Here is an 18,060-nt window from a genome sequence, read left to right as displayed (position 1 = left end):
CACCCAGGGACTGCTTTTGGACGTCCCAATTGTCTGGGTCTCCCAATGGAGCGACAAAGAAGAAGGGAATTTTGTTTACTTACCGAAAAATTCCTTTTCTTCTAGCTCCTATTGGGAGACCCAGCACCCGCCCCTGTTCCCTTCGGGCTGGTTGTTCTTTTGTGTACACATGTTCATGTTGAATTGTTCTTTTGGTTCATGGTTTTCAGTTCTCCGAACATCCTTCGGATTGAATTTACCCTAGACCAATTTATAAGTTTTCTCCTTCCTGCTTTTGCACCAAAACTGAGGAGCCCGTGATCCACGGGAGGGTGTATAGCAGAGGGGAGGGGTTACACTTTTTTAAGTGTAATACTTTGTGTGGCCTCCGGAGGCAGAAGCTATACACCCCAATTGTCTGGGTCTCACAATAGGAGCTAGAAGAAAGGGAATTTACGGTAAGTAAACAAAATTCCCTTCTTTTGCATCTCACAAAAACATGTTGTTTATTATCAAGAAACTCTAGTTTAATCTCCTTAGACCAGATTTTCACTGATCTGATATTCAGTTCTTGTGTTTCTTGGCCCAAACAAATCTCCTGTTCTTGCTTGTGTTCATCAGTAGTGGCATCTTTGCAGCTATTAGACCATGAAAGCCTGATACTAGCATCTTCCTTGATGTTGAGGTGTCTGCTGTGTGATATCTGTGCATCATTTATGAAGGCTGTTATCTGGAGTGCTGCCAATCAGTGGTTTCTGAGGCTGGTAATTATGATGAAGTCTTAAGCAGGCTTTACACACAGTGACATTGCTAGCGATGTTGCTGGTGAAAGCACTCGCCCCCGTCGGTTGTGCGTCACGGGCAAATCGCTGCCCATGGCGCACAACATTGCTAGGAACAGTCACACTATACTTACCTGCCTAGCGACATTGCTGTGGCCGGCGAACCGCCTCCTTTCTAAGGGGGCGGTTCGTGCGGCGTCACAGCGACGCCCAGTAGAAGCGGAGGGGCGGAGATGAGCGGGACGAACATCCCGCCCACCTCCTTCCTTCCTCATTGCCGGTGGCTGCAGGTATGGTGCTGTTCCTCGTTCCTGCAGTGTCCCACATAGCGATGTGTGCTGCCGCAGGAACGACGAACAACCTGCATCCTGCAACAGCAACGATATTCGGGATAGGAACGACTGGACAACGATCAACGATTTGGTAAGTAATTTTGATCGTTAACAGGTCGTTCCTGCGTTTCACACGCAACGACGTCGCTAACGAGGCCGGATGTGCGTCACGAATTCCATGACCCCCAACGACATCTCGTTAGCTATGTCGTTGCGTGTAAAGCCCGCTTTATTCTTTTCAGCAGAGGTCATTGTTGGTCTTCCTTTTCTGCAGTAATCCCCATGAGACATATTTTCAACATAACGATTTGACCAGTTTCTTGACTGCACTTTAAAGTACCTTCAAGGACCTAGCATTTTTGCAGCTTGACTGACTTTCGTGTCTTCTAGTGATGGTGGACTATTGTATCTCAGTATTTAGTTGTCTCGTGCCTTTCTCTTGCTTAGATCAGTCGTGGAATAGGGCTCAGCTCTGTATTCAGCTGTGTACCACATTTGATGGTCACAAACGCTTTCTGAAGGCCGATGATTCCATAAGTGAGTTTTCAAAGAGTCATTTCAGGTGACAACCTGATAAGCAGCCTGAGAGAGCCAAGAGGGGGTGTAAAGCTGTCATCAGAGTAATGGGGGGTAGGGGTGTATTGTGAGGAATCTTTAGTTTCACTCATATTCTTTGTTTCTTTACTCCTTGTTATCTTGTGTTCCTTCACTTTATGGACATATCTCATGTCACTAGCAATGTGAATAAAACCAACAGCTCTTTGATTTCTTTTTCTGACAGGAGGTATTTTCTATAGCTCGGCATTGCACGATATAGACATTGTCTTCTGGTTACTTGGAGTGAGTCTGCCGGACACAGTCTTCTCCCTTGGACATGCTTTCTGCACAGGTAAGCCTCAACTCAGTCATACAATCAACATACACTTTTTTTATTTCTATTTTAGAAGCTAGTTTGATATTGTTGTGATTTAACATGAGATGGCAGATCTATTTGCATTTAACGCCTCATTCGGACAGACGTGCTATGAGTACTGACTGCTATGCATGCACTGGCAGCAGATCTCCTGACCTAAACTTTATAGCTACATATATGTCTTACGAGGCTGTCAAGTTCAGTTCAGGAAACCTACGGCCAGTCCTTGTCTCATCTATAGGTTCAGGAGTGATATGGGAGAGAACTGATTGCTTAGCATATAATCTTACAGTAATATGAGAATTGCTTTCTGCCCAAGACATGACTACCTTGAAGGATGTGGACACAGTCAACATCAGCATGAAGTTCGCCACTGGAGCCATCGCGAGCTTGGACATCAGTCAGCACTGCACCAAATCCTGTGATCAGAGGCTAGAGGTAATGGCACTTCATTATTGGTGCAGAGAATATACGGCTGAATTAACCCCAAGAACCACAGCTCTGCCGTACACCGCATGGCTTCATCTTTGTTCTTAGCTGATTCAGTAAAATTTAAGTTGCAAGGACTTGCTCTGACTATGTGGTGCGGTTGTGATGGTCACAGCAATACTAAATGTCTAGTGATCCCGCTCCTATTACGGGAGTTACATTCTAGAGACCCCCTGAGGGGTGAAAATCCACAAAGTAGCGGAGTTATATTTACTTTAATATTTACCCGTATTTTTTGGATTATAAGACACACTTTTCCTCCCAAAAATATGAGGTGTGTTTTAAAAGCCGAATCTAACTTACTAGGGGATGGTGGAGAATGGTGACAGGAGGCAGGGGAAGTGCTGTGCGCTGTGGAAGGTGAGGCAGGGGCCATCCTGAAAATGTGGGCTGTGCGGGCTTCAAATAATGGTGCCTAGACTGGGCACGTGCCCAGATTGAGCTCTCGGCTCAAGATCTCATCTGCGCATGTACTGCCTCCGGCCCATTGATCTCCCAGCTGCAAACTAAAGGAAAATGGCACCCGGAGGTGGTGCATGCGCAGATGAGATTTCGGTTAGTCATTGAACCTATAGCTCAATCTGTGCACGTGCCGACTACAGGCGCCATATCTTTGAAGCCCACACCGCTGACAGTTTCTTAATGTTCTTGCCAGCACCAACAGCAAACATCTGGGACATCTACCGCACTACCCACAGCATCGTCCTACTCCACCACCGCCTTCGCTTCCTGTGACCCCGCTCCACTACCGCTGCCGCCCCCCCTCCCCGATACCCACGATACAGTGTAGCTGCAATAAGTGAACTGTGATATATAGCGGGGGACAACTGAACTTCTCTTTAGATTTTTGTTTTCATATTTCAGGAAAAGAGCGATGATTCAAACTTTACTTTTAGGAACTTTTGTTATACTACTGCCTTAGGAACTATTCACAGCAACATTCAGGGGTCTAAACTGCAGATCTCAGAGCTATCTCCATTCACAGCAATAACAGATGGTGCCAACTCCATACATATGGTGCACACATCCACCTTACATGTACACCATATTTTGTGAAAGGGTTAACATCCCTAACTCTATTTGTTGAGCTACTAAGATTTTTAAGCCTTTACTTATGTGGTACACAACTATGATTTCCGATATGTATATAATAGATTTTTGGTTTTATTAGGGGTAGAGTTTACCACAAGTACTAAAATGTATATATGTATGTATATATACGTGTGTGTGTGTGTGTGTGTGTGTGTGTGTGTATATATATAATATATTGATTGTACACATAGGGAGTATATGTGTGTGCATATATCACTGTGCAAAACGTTTAGGGGGATGTGAGAAAAATGCTGCAAAGTAAGAATGGTTTAAAAAAACAGGAGTCTTGATAGTTTATCAAATGACAATGCAAAATTTCCGTTTTTGAAGGAACTCGGCAGGGAGGGTTTTTTTTTTCAAACACCATGGAGGGGTAACCTCAGATCTTCTGTGTGTGAGGCTTGTGCAAATCCTTCTGTCTCTTCATGTAATCCCAAACAGACTGGATGAGATAAGATCAGTGCTCTGTGGGGTCCGGATCATCACTTCCAGGCCTCTTCATTCTTTACTCTTACATAGCTCTTGATGGTATTGGCTGTATCTTTCGGTTCGTCGTCATGATGGAGCTAATCAGTTGTCTTCCTGATTGCATTGCATGAAGTATCTGCCTGTATTTTTCAGCAGACACCATTAATCCTGACTAAATTCCAACTCCACTTATACCAACAAACTTGCAAGGAGCCTCCACCATGCTTCACTTTGGTGTGCAGAAATTCATCATTGTACTTCTCTCCACCCCTGTATTTGTTTTTGTGCATAGTTGAGTTACTTAGCATTGTTTCCATATTGATGGTACATCTTTTAGGCCACAATTCTTCCATGAGGACCACTTCTGTCCAGACTTCTCTGAACAGTAGATGACAGTAGCTGGGTGACTGGTTGGTGTCAGTTCTGAGCTGACGGCACTGCTGGTTAACTTCTGATTTCTAAGGGAATTAAGCTTGATGTGTTTTTCATCTGCTACACTAAGTTTCCCTGGCTGGCCACTGCATCTATGGTCGTTACTGTAGTCCATTTCTTAAACATCTTGACACCACAATCTGTTTTAAAATATTTGCTTGATAGATGACATGGTGTAGTATAACTACTTTGTGTCTTGTTGCTGTTCTTAGTCTTGTCATGGTGTATGATATAGTCTGTGACGGGAAACTGTCTTCCTCAGCCTCACTGTTGTAGCAGAGTTTGGCTGCTCCTCACCCTGTTTTAGGCCTCACACACAGCTGTTGCTGTTTCAGTTAATGCCTGTGTTTCAACCTATAGATGAAAATGATGATCATTATCACCTGTTTGGTATACTCAGTAATGCACCTGACTATAAATGTACAATATTCTTGACTTTGTGGAAGTGTACCTAGAGTAACTGATGCTGATTTGAAGGCAAAAGCCGGTCACCAAATATTGATGTGATTTAGATTTGTTCATGCACTTTGCAGTGTGGCAATGATCAAAATAACCGAATAGCTCTTCTATTTTTGAAAGATCTAAACAGACCACGCAAGATGTGGTTTTTTTTTTTTTTGTTTTGTTTTTTTTTTACACTGACCTGTAAAGTGGGCCTTAACTCTGCTTAGGTTTTCATCACCTCCCTAAAACTTTTTCGCAGTATTGTATATTTTTCATGTTATAGTACTTTATCATTTCAATAACTCCTTAGTGCATGTAGTCGTAACTCAATGGGCGGCACGGTGGCTCAGTGGTTAGCACTGCAGTCTTGCAGCACTGGGGTCCTGGGTTCAAATCCCACCAAGGACAGCATCTGCAAGGAGTTTGTATGTTCTCCGCATGTTTGCATGGATTTCTTCCGGGTTCTCCGGTTTCCTCCCAACTTCAAAGACCTACTGATAGGGAATTCAGACTGTGAGCCCCAATGGGGACAAGGATGCCAATGTATGTAAAGTGCTGTGGAATTACTAGTGCTATATACACAAATAAATACATATAATGTCCGCATTTGTGGACTCCACAAGCTGAGCACATTCCACACGCAGCAGATGCTAGCTGTGTTACACTGCCAGCATGTGACTTTTAACAGCAGCAAACAGAGACAGCTCTGATTGCTGCTGTTTAACCATTTAAATTCCAAATTCTTGCCAGCTGAAGGCCTCATGGCTGCTATCTTGGTACTCCTGTGAAGCCCAACCACAAGCTGGGCTTCAAAGTAGTCCATCATTTGCACTATATTCTGCAATACTGAGGAACTCCATTATACAAGCAAAGAATTGCAGGTCCTCTAAGTAGACGAACCACAAAATAAAGTAAAAAAAAATTGAAATATAATTAAAAAAAAAAATGGAATCAAGCAGTTTTCCAGGTTACAAATTAAATATAATTAAACATTTCTGACATCTGTAAAAGCCTGAGCTATTGAAATAGAAAAGTAATTAACTTTGTTGGTAAATGCCATTAAGAGAAAAAAAAACTACTCTAGAATTGGCGGATTTTAGTTGCCACATATCTCACTAAAAATGCAATATAAAGTGAACAAGCATCATATGTACCCCAAAAAGGTACCAGTATAAAAAACTAGCTCCCCACACAATAACAATCCCGCACACAGCTCCAATGCAAAAATATATAAAAGTAATGTTTTTCAGGAAATGACATCCCAAAACAATTTTATGTTCTACATATTTTTCTTTATCGTTCCTTCCATGGGAGACCCAGACCATGGGTGTATAGCTAGCGCCTCCGGAGGACACACAAAGTACTACACTCAAACGTGTAGCTCCTCCCTCCGGGCTATATACACTCCCTGGATGACAATCTACCCAGTTCAATGCTTTGTGTTTCAGGAGGATCACACACTTGCATTCTCTGATATTTTTTTCTCATTTTTATTTTAATTTTAAAGATTTGGAAGAAAAGCGGGCCCAGTCTGGACTCCCGGCATGTCCCTTCACACCCCACTCTGTCGGCGGTGCTGTTAAGGTTGACTTTATAATGCTGGAGCCTTCACATGCCGCGCTCCTTCACATCCTCTAAGAGGCTCTGGGTTGAAGTGGGAGCCTCCACGGTCCTCTCTGCTTGCAGAAGACCGGTCTCCATCCGCAGCCCTGTCTGGTCCCTGCTGGAAGGAGCATTTACCCCCCTCTCCAGGGACATGGCCCTGCGTCTCAAAGCTAAGTATTGAGACGTTTTTCAGGGGTCCCGGGTACTTTTATTAGGGGGACAGTATGTGTTTTAGCGTTACTGTAAATTCCGGCCGGTTCTGGGGATTTCCCCTGAGAACCGCGCCGAAGGTGCCTGCTCGTCGGCCGCATTTTAAAATCTAGGCCCCGGCTTCAGTTTGGGCCTAGTTTCGGTTTTGGCTTCTCTGCATGTTTTGCATACAGCGCCGCCCACCGCCCGACCAGCAGAGGGGAGGGCACTCCTCTCTGGGGAGATGTTCCCTCCCCTGTACATCTCCCTGTATCTCTCTGCCCTCCGTTTTTCCCGCTCTTGGGCTTATACACGCCCCCCCTCTTTCTCCCAGCGCCATTTTCTCAGCGTTCTTACACTGGAAGGCGCTGGATGCTGCAGCTGCATACTGTTAGGCAGGCTGACGCTTCACAGGGGAGCGGTGGAATCCGGAGGGCACACAGAGAGCACGGGCTGGTAAGCCACAACCTCTGGTTGTGGACTTTTATTACACTCTCAGGCATTCTACAGGAGTGTATTCTGACTGCAGAGCTTCCACCTCAGCAGCATGTCTGTCACTAGGAGCAAGGCTGCAAACATGTACGCTATATGCACTGCATGTAAGCTCATTCTGCCAGAGCCAAGCACATACCCACATTGTGATGCCTGTGCTAACATGGTTGTGTCTCAGCCTGGAGCCTCCGCAGGGGTCCCTCCGGCTGCTTCGGCCCCGGTGGCTGAACCCCCGGCTTGGGTAGCATCCTTTTCACAAGCTATTTCCCAGTCTTTTGCCGACTCCATGGGGCAGCTGTCCCGGACACTGCTGACCATGCATCAGCCCCCTTCTCAGGGTGCTTCGGCTGCTCCTAGCTCTGCAGAGCTCCCAGAGCATGTCCCAGGACCCCGTCCCCCTAAACGGAGACGCAGGGACCCTTCTCCTTCCTCTTCCCACGGCTCTGATTCACGTGCCGAGGTACAGGGCGAGGAGGACTCGTTTACTGTGGGCTCAGACGCTACCTCTATGTACCCCATTGACTTGTCTGAGGGTGATGCGGATGTTAGTGACTTGATTGCGTCCATTAACTCCGTACTGAACCTCAACCCACCAGAGTCTGAGGAACAAGCCTCTCTGGTAGAGATACACCAGTTTACCTCACCTAAGAAAGCTAAAAGTATGTTTTTTTAACCACTCCAGCTTTCAGACCACTGTTACCAAGGGCCTGTCCTGACAAACGTTTTCCAAAGCGTAGTTCAGATGACCGTTTTCCTTTTCCACCAGAGGTGGTTAAGGAATGGGCTCAGTCCCCAAAGGTAGACCCTCCGGTGTCCAGAATCTCAGCCCGCACAGTCGTAGCTGTGGCTGATGGCACTTCTCTTAAGGATCCCACTGACCGCCAGGTTGACCTTTTTGGCCAAGTCTGTATATGAGGCGGCTGGAGCCTCGTTCTCCCCGTCTTTTGCGGCAGTGTGGGCTCTCAAGGCAGTCTCTGCCTCTCTGGAGGAGATGCATTCCCTCACCAGGGACTCTATGCCTGAGATGGAGGCCTTAACTTCTCAAGCTTCGGCTTTTCCATCCTACGCCATGTCTGCCATCCTGGAGGCTTCTCACCGCACGGCAGTGGCCTCCGCTAACTCCCTCGCGATCCGCAGGATCTTGTGGCTTCGAGAGTGGAAAGCAGACGCTTCCTCTAGAAAGTACCTTGCGAGTCTCCCTTTTGCTGGGTCCCGGCTGTTTGGGGAACAGCTGGATGACATAATCAAGGAGGCTACTGGCGGGAAGAGTACTTCCTTGCCTCAAACTAAGGCCAGGAAACCTGTCCAGGGCAGGATCCAATCGAGGTTTCGTTCCTCTAACTGGTCATCCTCGAAGCCCTCGACCGCGTCCACTACCGCAGCCAAGGATCGTAAATCGAACTGGCGCGCAAAGCCGCGTCCTCAAAAGACCGGAGGAGCCGCTGCCACTAAGGCAGCCTCCTCTTGACTATCTGGCTGCGCCAGCAACGTCCTTGGTCGGTGGCAGACTCTCCCACTTTGGAGACGTGTGGTTCCAACACGTCGCCGATCAGTGGGTGCGGGATATCATCTCCCACGGCTACAGGATAGAATTTTCTTCCAGCCCGCCAAACAGATTTTTTCTGTCCACACCCCCTTGCTCCAAGGCCGCCGCCTTCTCTCAGGCCGTGGCATCCCTGCAGGCCAACGGGGTAATTGTTCCGGTTCCCGCCCGGGAACGGTTCAGCGGTTTCTACTCAAACCTCTTTCTAGTCCCCAAGAAGGACGGTTCCTCCCGGCCCATCCTGGATCTCAAGCTTCTCAACAAGCATGTTCAGGTGCGGCACTTTCGCATGGAATCTCTGAGATCGGTCATTGCCCCAATGACCCAAGGAGATTTTCTGGCATCCATCGACATCAGAGATGCCTATCTGCATGTGCCTATTGCGGTCTCACACCAGCGTTGGCTACGCTTTGCAATCGGAGAGGAACATTTCCAGTTCGTGGCTCTTCCCTTTCCCTCGAGTGTTCACCAAGGTCATGGCAGCAGTGGTTGCGGTCCTGCACCTCCAGGGATTGGCAGTGATTCCTTTCCTGGACGACCTTCTAGTCAAGACCTCATCCAGTGTAGACTGCCAGCGAAGTGTCTCTCTCACTGTCGCCACGCTAGTTCAGTTCGGGTGGCTTGTCAACCTGCCCAAGTCCACTCTGACCCCGACCCAGGTACTTATGTACCTAGGGATGCAATTCGAGACTCTGCCGGCACTTGTCAAGTTGCCCTTAGTCAAACAGCAGTCCCTTCGTCTGGCGGTGCGCTCTCTGCTGAGGCACCGCCGTCATTCCATCAGACACCTCATGCAGGTGCTGGGTCAGATGGTGGCGTCAATGGAAGCGGTTCCCTTTGCCCAGTTCCATCTGCGTCCCTTGCAGCTGGACATTCTCTGCTGTTGGGACAAGCGGATCTCTTCCTTGGACAGGCTGGTGGCTCTGTCATCACAGGCCAGGAACTCCCTTCAGTGGTGGCTTCAGCCCCTCTCCCTGTCACAGGGACGCTCCTTCCTGACTCCGTCTTGGGTGATCCTCACCACGGATGCCAGCCTCTCCGGTTGGCGAGCGGTATTTCTCCATCACCGAGCACAGGGCACTTGGACTCCGTCCGAATCAGCCCTCCCGATCAATGTGCTGGAGATCAGAGCTGTGTTTCTAGCTCTCCTAGACTTTCACCACCTGTTGGCGGGCAAGCACATTCGGGTTCAGTCGGACAACGCGACAGCGGTTGCCTACATCAATCACCAGGGCGGGACTCACAGCCGTCTGGCGATGTTGGAGGTTCAACGAATCCTCCAGTGGACGGAGGACTTCAAGTCCACCATATCTGCAGTCCACATCCCAGCCGTGGAAAACTGGGAGGCCGATTATCTCAGCCGTCAAACCGTGGACGGCGGCGAGTGGGCCCTGCATCCGTCAGTGTTCAGATCGATCTGCCGCAAGTGGGGCACTCCGGAAGTGGATCTAATGGCTTCCCGGCACAACAACAAGGTTCCGGTTTACGTGGCTCGCTCCCACGATTCTCAAGCCTTCGCAGCAGACGCACTGGTTCAAGATTGGTCGCAGTTCCGTCTGGCCTATGTGTTTCCCCCTCTAGCGCTCTTGCCCAGGGTTCTGCGCAAGATCGGAACGGAGGGCCGTCGAGTCATACTCATTGCTCCGGACTGGCCCAGGCGAGCTTGGTACCCAGACCTGCTCCGCCTGTCCGTAGAGGTGCCATGGCATCTCCCGGACCGCCCAGACCTTCTCTTACAAGGTCCGTTTTTCCGCCAGAATTCTGCGGCTCTCAGATTGACGGCGTGGCTCTTGAGTCCTGGATCTTGACGACTTCAGGCATTCCTTCCGAGGTCATCTCCACTATGACTCAGGCTTGGAAGTCTTCCTCGGCCAGGATTTACCACAGGACTTGGAGAATTTTCCTGTCCTGGTGTCGCTCTTCCGGCCATGCTCCTTGGCCGTTTTCCTTGCTGACCATCCTGTCCTTTCTACAGTCTGGTCTGCAGCTAGGGCTATCCCTCAATTCCCTCAAGGGACAGGTGTCGGCTTTGTCGGTATTGTTCCAGCAGCGTATCGCCCGACTGGCTCAGGTGCGCACCTTCATGCAGGGCGCATCTCACATCATCCCTCCTTACCGGCGGCCCTTGGATCCCTGGGACCTTAATCTGGTCCTCACGGCCTTACAGAAACCCCCTTTTGAGCCTCTCAGGGAGGTTCCTTTGTCTAGACTTTCACAGAAAGTTGTCTTTCTAGTAGCCATAACTTCTCTCAGGAGAGTTTCTGATTTGGCTGCGCTTTCTTCGGAATCCCCCTTTTTGGTGTTTCACCAAGACAAGGTGGTTCTTCGTCCGACTCCGGACTTTCTCCCTAAGGTGGTGTCTTCCTTCAACCTTAACCAGGACATTTCATTGCCCTCTCTTTGTCCGGCCCCTGTGCATCGCTTTGAGAAGGCGTTGCACACCTTGGATTTGGTGCGGGCGCTCCGAATCTATGTGTCACGCACCGCCGTTTTTCGGCGGTGCACCTCACTTTTTGTGCTAACCACGGGTCAGCGCAAGGGTCTCTCTGCTTCTAAACCGACCCTGGCTCGTTGGGTTAGGTCGGCTATCGCCGATGCCTACCAGTGTTCTCAGGTGCCTCCCCCGCCGGGGATTAAGGCGCACTCGACCAGAGCTGTCGGTGCCTCCTGGGCTTTCAGGCACCAGGCTACGGCTCAGCAGGTGTGTCAGGCTGCCACTTGGTCCAGTCTGCACACTTTTTCGAAGCACTACCAAGTGCATGCTCATGCTTCGGCAGATGCGTGCTTGGGCAGACGCATCCTTCAGGCGGCTGTCGCCCATTTGTGAAGTTGGGTTTTGCCTACTTCTCAGTTTGGTTTATTTCCCACCCATGGACTGCTTTGGAACGTCCCATGGTCTGGGTCTCCCATGGAAGGAACGATAAAGAAAAAGAGAATTTTGTTTACTTACCGTAAATTCTTTTTCTTGTAGTTCCGACATGGGAGACCCAGCACCCTCCCTGTTGCCTGTTGGCAGTTTTTTGTTCCGTGTGTTTCACCGGCTGTTGTTAGTAGACAGAGTTCTGGTTTTGCCGAGTTTTACTCTATCTCTACTTATGGGTGGATGTCCTCCTTCAGCTTTTGCACTGAACTGGGTAGATTGTCATCCAGGGAGTGTATATAGCCCGGAGGGAGGAGCTACACGTTTGAGTGTAGTACTTTGTGTGTCCTCCGGAGGCGCTAGCTATACACCCATGGTCTGGGTCTCCCATGTCGGAACTACAAGAAAAAGAATTTACGGTAAGTAAAACAAAATTCTCTTTTTAACCACTAAAATAATAATAATAATAATAATAAAAAAAAAAAAGCTATACAACCTTGGTACCAAATTTATTTTTATTTTTTTTACTGACCTGAAAAAATCACATTGCCAGGTCATTTTTACCATACGATGAATACTTGAAATTCAGATCTCAAAAACAAGGACGGAACTGCATTTTTTTTTCTTCCACCATTTCATCTCTTGGATTTTTTTTTTTATTTTTTTTTTTTTTTTTTCTTGTAAATTATGTGGTAAATTGAATGGAGACTTGAAAAACTACAACTCGCCCCACATAAAACAAGCCCTTATATAGCTACATGGATGGAGAAATTAAAACGTTATGGCTTTTGGAAAAAGGGGAGGAAAATGTGTTTTACAATAAAAAAGAAAAAAAAATCTTGCCTTGAAGGGTTAAGGGGTTAAATAGCTTTGGCAGTAGTCTTTGGTTGGAGTGTTTTTTTGTTTTTTTTTTTAATATATATATTGTGTTTTTTACTTATGTGTTACTATATTTTTTAACATATGTCCTCTATAAAGCCATATTGGACATCTAGGGGACAGTCACTTTTTTTCTGTTTGACATTTTTCACTGTAACTGGGGCATTCATAGGCGCCCCAGTTACAGTGAAAATATACTCCCTTGTGATGACATTAGTCATTGGCAGAGCTGATCTGGGTCTACAGAGATCCAGGGTCTTTGTTATAATGGGGGAAACACTACAATCAGAGCCCAGAGCTCTGTCATCTATTTACACTAAGTGATCATGGAAGGTTATTAAGTATTGAGGGTACATTGATAATATGTTGACCGAAAACTGTCCCCCTGTTGGGAGCCCCGGCAGTTCATTGTATTCTATGAGTAAATCTGCCAGTAAGTGTTCATTTTTCCTGTAGCACCTCCGGAGGGAACCTGTTGCCGGATGTTTATAATACTTACCTAACGGTTGGTGCAGAGCAGACTGGTCAGATGGGCGTCTCCGGGTCCTGCTCCTCTTTCTTTCCACCATCTTTGTCCTCCTTCTGAAGCTAGTGTGGATGATGCGTACTACGTCATCTACACTAGCTGACAGTGAGGTCCTGCGCACAGGCGCACTTTGATCTTCCATGCTCAGATCAAAGTGCGCCTGCGCAGGACCTCACTGTCAGCTAGTGCAGATGACGTAGTACGCATCATCCACACTAGCTTCAGAAGGAGAACAAAGATGGCCGAAAGAGGAGACGCGGGACCTGGAGAACTGAAACGCCCATCCAACCAGTCTGCTCCGCCCTGACCGTTAGGTAAGTATTATAAACATCCGGTGACCGGTTCCCTTTAGGCTAAGTGCGCACTAGAAAAGTGATTTTTCTCAAGAAAATTTCTTGAGAAACTTCTGGGAGTTGAAAATTACCGCACCAAAACCGCGGGAAAAACGCATGCGGTTTTTCCGCAGGTTGGTCCCTGCGTTTTTTTTATGCTGTAACTGCAATAAATAATATAGATAATAGATAATCGATAGACAGACAGATAATGGATAGAGGGAAAGATGGATGGATAGATAGATGGATAGATAGATGAGAAAGACCTATATAATGTCGCACCTCCCTGCATATTCTAAGCTGATACCCTTTAGTGACTTTCATGTGGCACTAAAGGGTGCCTAGCCTTGTATTTAGCCATAAAATAAATAAATTTAAAAAAAAAAACATGTGAGGTCCCTCCATCTTCACCTTGGCTGGTAATCCAAAACAGAGGGCACCCCACGCTGTTATTTTACATTAAATAAATAATTTAAAACAAACGTGGGGTCCCCTCCAAATTGGATCACCAGCCAAGGTAAAGCGGACAGCTGTGGTCTGGTATTCTCAGACTAGGGAGTTCCACTGTTATTGGACACGCCCCAGCCTAAAAATAGCAGGCCGCAGCCACCCCAGAAGTGGCACATCCATTAGACGAGCCAATCCTGGCACTTCGCCCCAACTCATCCCGTTGCCCTGGTGCGTTGGCAAACGAGGTAATATATGGGGTTGATGCCAGATGTGTAATGTCACCTGGCATCAAGCCCAGGGGTTAGTGATGTCACGCGTCTATCAGATACCCGACATCACCAACCCAGTCAGTAAGAAATAAAAAATAGACGACAAAAATTTTATTTGAAAAAACACTGCCCAAAACACTCCCTCTTTCACCAATTTATTGAAAAGAACAATCAATTCGACATCCGTCGTAATCCAATAAGGGGGGGGGGCCACGGCGATCCATACCATAGTCCCTGTCCCATTCAATGAAGAACAGAATGTTCCCCATTGGCTGGGAGAGCAATTCAGTGACCTGACCTAACATCAATAGCACAGGTCAATGCAGGGGATGACTAGCGCTGCCATCAGGAGGTTAGATGAGATCATTACCTGCTGTGACGATCTCCTGCAGTCCTGCCATCAGCGCTGTCACTGACTTCTATGCCCGCCTCGTTGTCAGCAGTATCGCGAGAGCCCGTGACGTCACCGCTAGTGAATGTCTCGGGCCGCTCGCGAGACTGGCATAGACGGCAGTGACAGCGGTGACGTCAGGAGGCAGGAGATCGTCACAGCAGGTAATGATCTCATCTCACCTCCTGACAGCAGCACTCATAATCCCCGCGGCTGCACGCACTGCTGTGTGTCAGTGTCTGCCTGCGCTGCAGGGTGACAGGCTGCTGACACTGCGGGCAGACACTGACACTGCAGGGCAGGCAGCGGCGGGGCTGGAGCGGGACACAGACTGCACGGGCACCTGGAGGTCACACGGAAGTGCTTCTGTGCGGCGTCCAGGGAGTGTGATGTGTGTGTTTACTCTGCTCCGCTTCCTCTTCTGTCATAATGACATCACTTCCTGCAAAACCGCAGGCAGCGATGAGCATTACCGCAGGTAAACCTGGGGGTATACCGCACATTATTTGCTACCAGCGGTATACCCCCCGGTATTTCGCAATTACATTACAGTGAATGGAGTGAACTACCGGGGGTATACCGCAGCTACCTGCGGAAAAGAAGTGACATGCACATTTTCTCAAGAAAATCTTCAGAAAGAATTTTCTTGAGGAAAAAAACGCAGTGTGCGCACAGATATTTTTTTTCCCATAGGTTTTGCTGGGAAATGTCTGCAGAAAGATTTCAAACATTTCTCAAGAAATTTCCGCAGCAAAACCGCGGGTAAATCCGCGGGTAAAAACTGCATAGTGCGCACATAGCCTTAAGCATTACACAATGTCCTTTCAGCTGAATGGGCTGTCTGTGTAATACAGGACAGGTCCTCCAGGAGGACACAATTACAGTCATCCTCCTCCATACTAGCTACGAGATGAGTTTTATGAATTGAAGACCTTCCTCTCAGTGAACATGTCCTAAATTTGTTTAATTTGGATTTTCTAAACTGTGCTGGGCTCTGATGAAGTCCTGAATATACACATGGAGGCTTTGCAATCGGTCTTGGGTTATTGGTGCCATGTAACTATCACTGCCATCTTCTTTTTTCCAGTTGTACGGTTTACAAGGATCATTGCGTTTAGACAATCAGAGCCCGTTGTCCATTATAGAGAACGGTTCATCTTTCCCTACGCCCTTCCAAACACATAACGAAAGATACAGAGAAGCCTACAAAGAGCTCTTCCAACATTTCATACATACCATCAAAGGTCAGTGGGAAAGTCTCCATGTGCCACTCTTGTCTGTTCTTAATCCAATTTATCAACTAAAATCTGGTGAATGACTGGAAATGAATGTGAAGAAGCTATGACAGCGATGATGAAACTTCTGCTCCTCCTTCACCATATAGATATGGTTATAAGATATAGTATAGGCTTTAATTCCGGATTAGTGCAGAGTTGATAATATAATGTATGTACACAGTGACTGCACCAGCAGAATAGTGAGTGCAGCTCTGGAGTATAATACAGGATATAATATGGGATCAGTACAGCATAAGTAATGTATGTACACAGTAACTCCTCCAGCAGAATAGTGAGTGCAGCTCTGGGGTATACAGGATATAACTCTGGATCAGTACAGGATATGTAATGTATGTACACAGTGACTGCACCAGCAGAATAGTGAGTGCAGCGCTGGAGTATAATGCAGGATGTAATACGGGATCAGTACAGGATAAGTAATGTATGTACACAGTAACTCCTCCAGCAGAATAGTGAGTGCAGCTCTGGGGTATACAGGATATAACTCTGGATCAGTACAGGATATGTAATCTATGTACACAGTGACTGCACCAGCAGAATAGTGAGTGCAGCGCTGGAGTATAATGCAGGATGTAATACGGGATCAGTACAGGATAAGTAATGTATGTACACAGTAACTCCTCCAGCAGCATAGTGAGTGCAGCTCTGGAATATAATACAGGATATAACTCAGGATCAATACAGGATATGTAATGTAATGCATGTACACAGTGACTGCACCAGCAGAATAGTGAGCGCAGCTCTGGAGTATAATGCAGGATGTAACTCTGGATCAGTACAGTAATGTATGTACACAATGACTCCAGCAGCAGAATAGTGAGTGCAGCTGTAGAGTATAATACAGGGTGTAACTGAGGATCAGAACAGGATAAGTAATGTAATGCATGTACACAGTGCCTTAATATATAGATTAATTCTTTATATATGAAAAAAATGAATTACCATTACTTATTATCAGTTAGAACAATCATAGACTTTTGAGTTGTCTTAATGCCGAACACCTGCATAGATTAAATAACCTGATGTGCTTTTATTTTCCAGGCATATCACATCCAGTTATTACCAAAGAGCAGTATGTCTGCGCGCTGAGGGTGGCGTCAGCTGCTGAAAAGTCATGGCAGAGTGGCTCTGCTGTAGACTTGACGAATGAAGCTGTAGATATAACAGTTATCAAGACTGAGGTTATATGACGCTAGAGCCTCATCCTCAAAGCTCAATTCTGGGGGAGGATTTAGGCTTGAAACTCCTCGTATTTTCCCTCGTGCATTGTCGTGGCCTCTAGAATGCTAACTTGCACTTGACTTTCTATGTAGCACTGCCCTTACAGTGCACAGTGATGGCCTTCCTTTATATCTAAAGTCATAATCTTTCATTTTCTTCATGATATTGTTCTTTAGTAAGACCATAAATACAGAAAACATATGAATTTCTTAGTAACAGACATGTTCACAGCCATTCTGAAAAATAATTCATTATTCAATCACAAAATCCAGAGGTATCGGGCACCATACGAGAGGCAGGGGTACTGCTACCAACCAACACAGGCAGCTATGAAGTGGACACCTTCCCTTCATATTGCTGATCACAGAATTTGTTCCTGGTGCGAAATGTCATTTCTATCCTCTGAATTCTTCCCATTAAATTAACTGTTCATCCCTTTTTTTTTTTTTTTTTTTTTTTAATCTAAAAGGTTACAAAACTCAGTGCTGATTAATTTCTCCTTTATATCCTCAAGCTTTTTCTTTTCATTCTTCCCTTTCTTTTCTTTCTCCATTGTTGGCACTCTTGTTTGGGCGATATCCCCTTTAGTCGGCATGTTTGTGTCTGAACGTGGAAATGACAATCATTCTAGGAGTTATTTTTTTGTGTAAGATGTGAAGGGACAACCTCTGTGATCATCGCTCCTGTACGAAGAAGGGAAGCATCGGCCTCTTAATTTCCACCCCTATATGGGGAACTCACTAAGGCCGGGAACACACATCCGGCTTTTCACCGATTTGACGGATGTGGCGCACGCCAGAACAGTATGATACAGTACAGTGGCAGCGCCACAACTTCTGGGTCACATGCCCCGGTCACATGACAGCATGTGACCGGCGCTTGTTGCGCTACCAAGTGTATACACTGTACTGGCGTGCGCCGCATCTGTCAAATCGGCGAAAAGCCGGATATGTGTACCCGGCCTAACCCTTTAAATATACTCCCTAATGCACCCAGACTTTATAAAAAAAAAAAAAAAAGTATTCAACCAGTACATGATTGATGATGAGGATGAAGAAGAATTTACTATGAACC

General features: G+C 46.8%; 1 protein-coding gene across 1 annotated transcript in view; it reads left to right on the top strand.

The window, feature by feature from the left end:
* Positions 1 to 17,439, top strand: part of LOC142256928 (myo-inositol 2-dehydrogenase-like) — a 68,239-nt gene extending 50,800 nt beyond the window's left edge. The window contains exons 6-9 of the mRNA XM_075328922.1: positions 1,875 to 1,982; positions 2,326 to 2,444; positions 15,555 to 15,711; positions 16,807 to 17,439. Coding sequence (XP_075185037.1) covers positions 1,875 to 1,982; positions 2,326 to 2,444; positions 15,555 to 15,711; positions 16,807 to 16,955 — 533 coding nt within the window. The 3' untranslated portion in view covers positions 16,956 to 17,439. The remainder of the gene's footprint in view (positions 1 to 1,874; positions 1,983 to 2,325; positions 2,445 to 15,554; positions 15,712 to 16,806) is intronic.
* The last annotated feature ends 621 nt before the right edge of the window (positions 17,440 to 18,060 follow it).

This window comes from Anomaloglossus baeobatrachus, chromosome 11, assembly GCF_048569485.1.
Source record: "Anomaloglossus baeobatrachus isolate aAnoBae1 chromosome 11, aAnoBae1.hap1, whole genome shotgun sequence".
Classification (NCBI taxonomy): domain Eukaryota; kingdom Metazoa; phylum Chordata; class Amphibia; order Anura; family Aromobatidae; genus Anomaloglossus; species Anomaloglossus baeobatrachus.
Note: the sequence above shows the minus strand (reverse complement) of the source record. Positions and strands in the feature narration are given on the sequence as shown.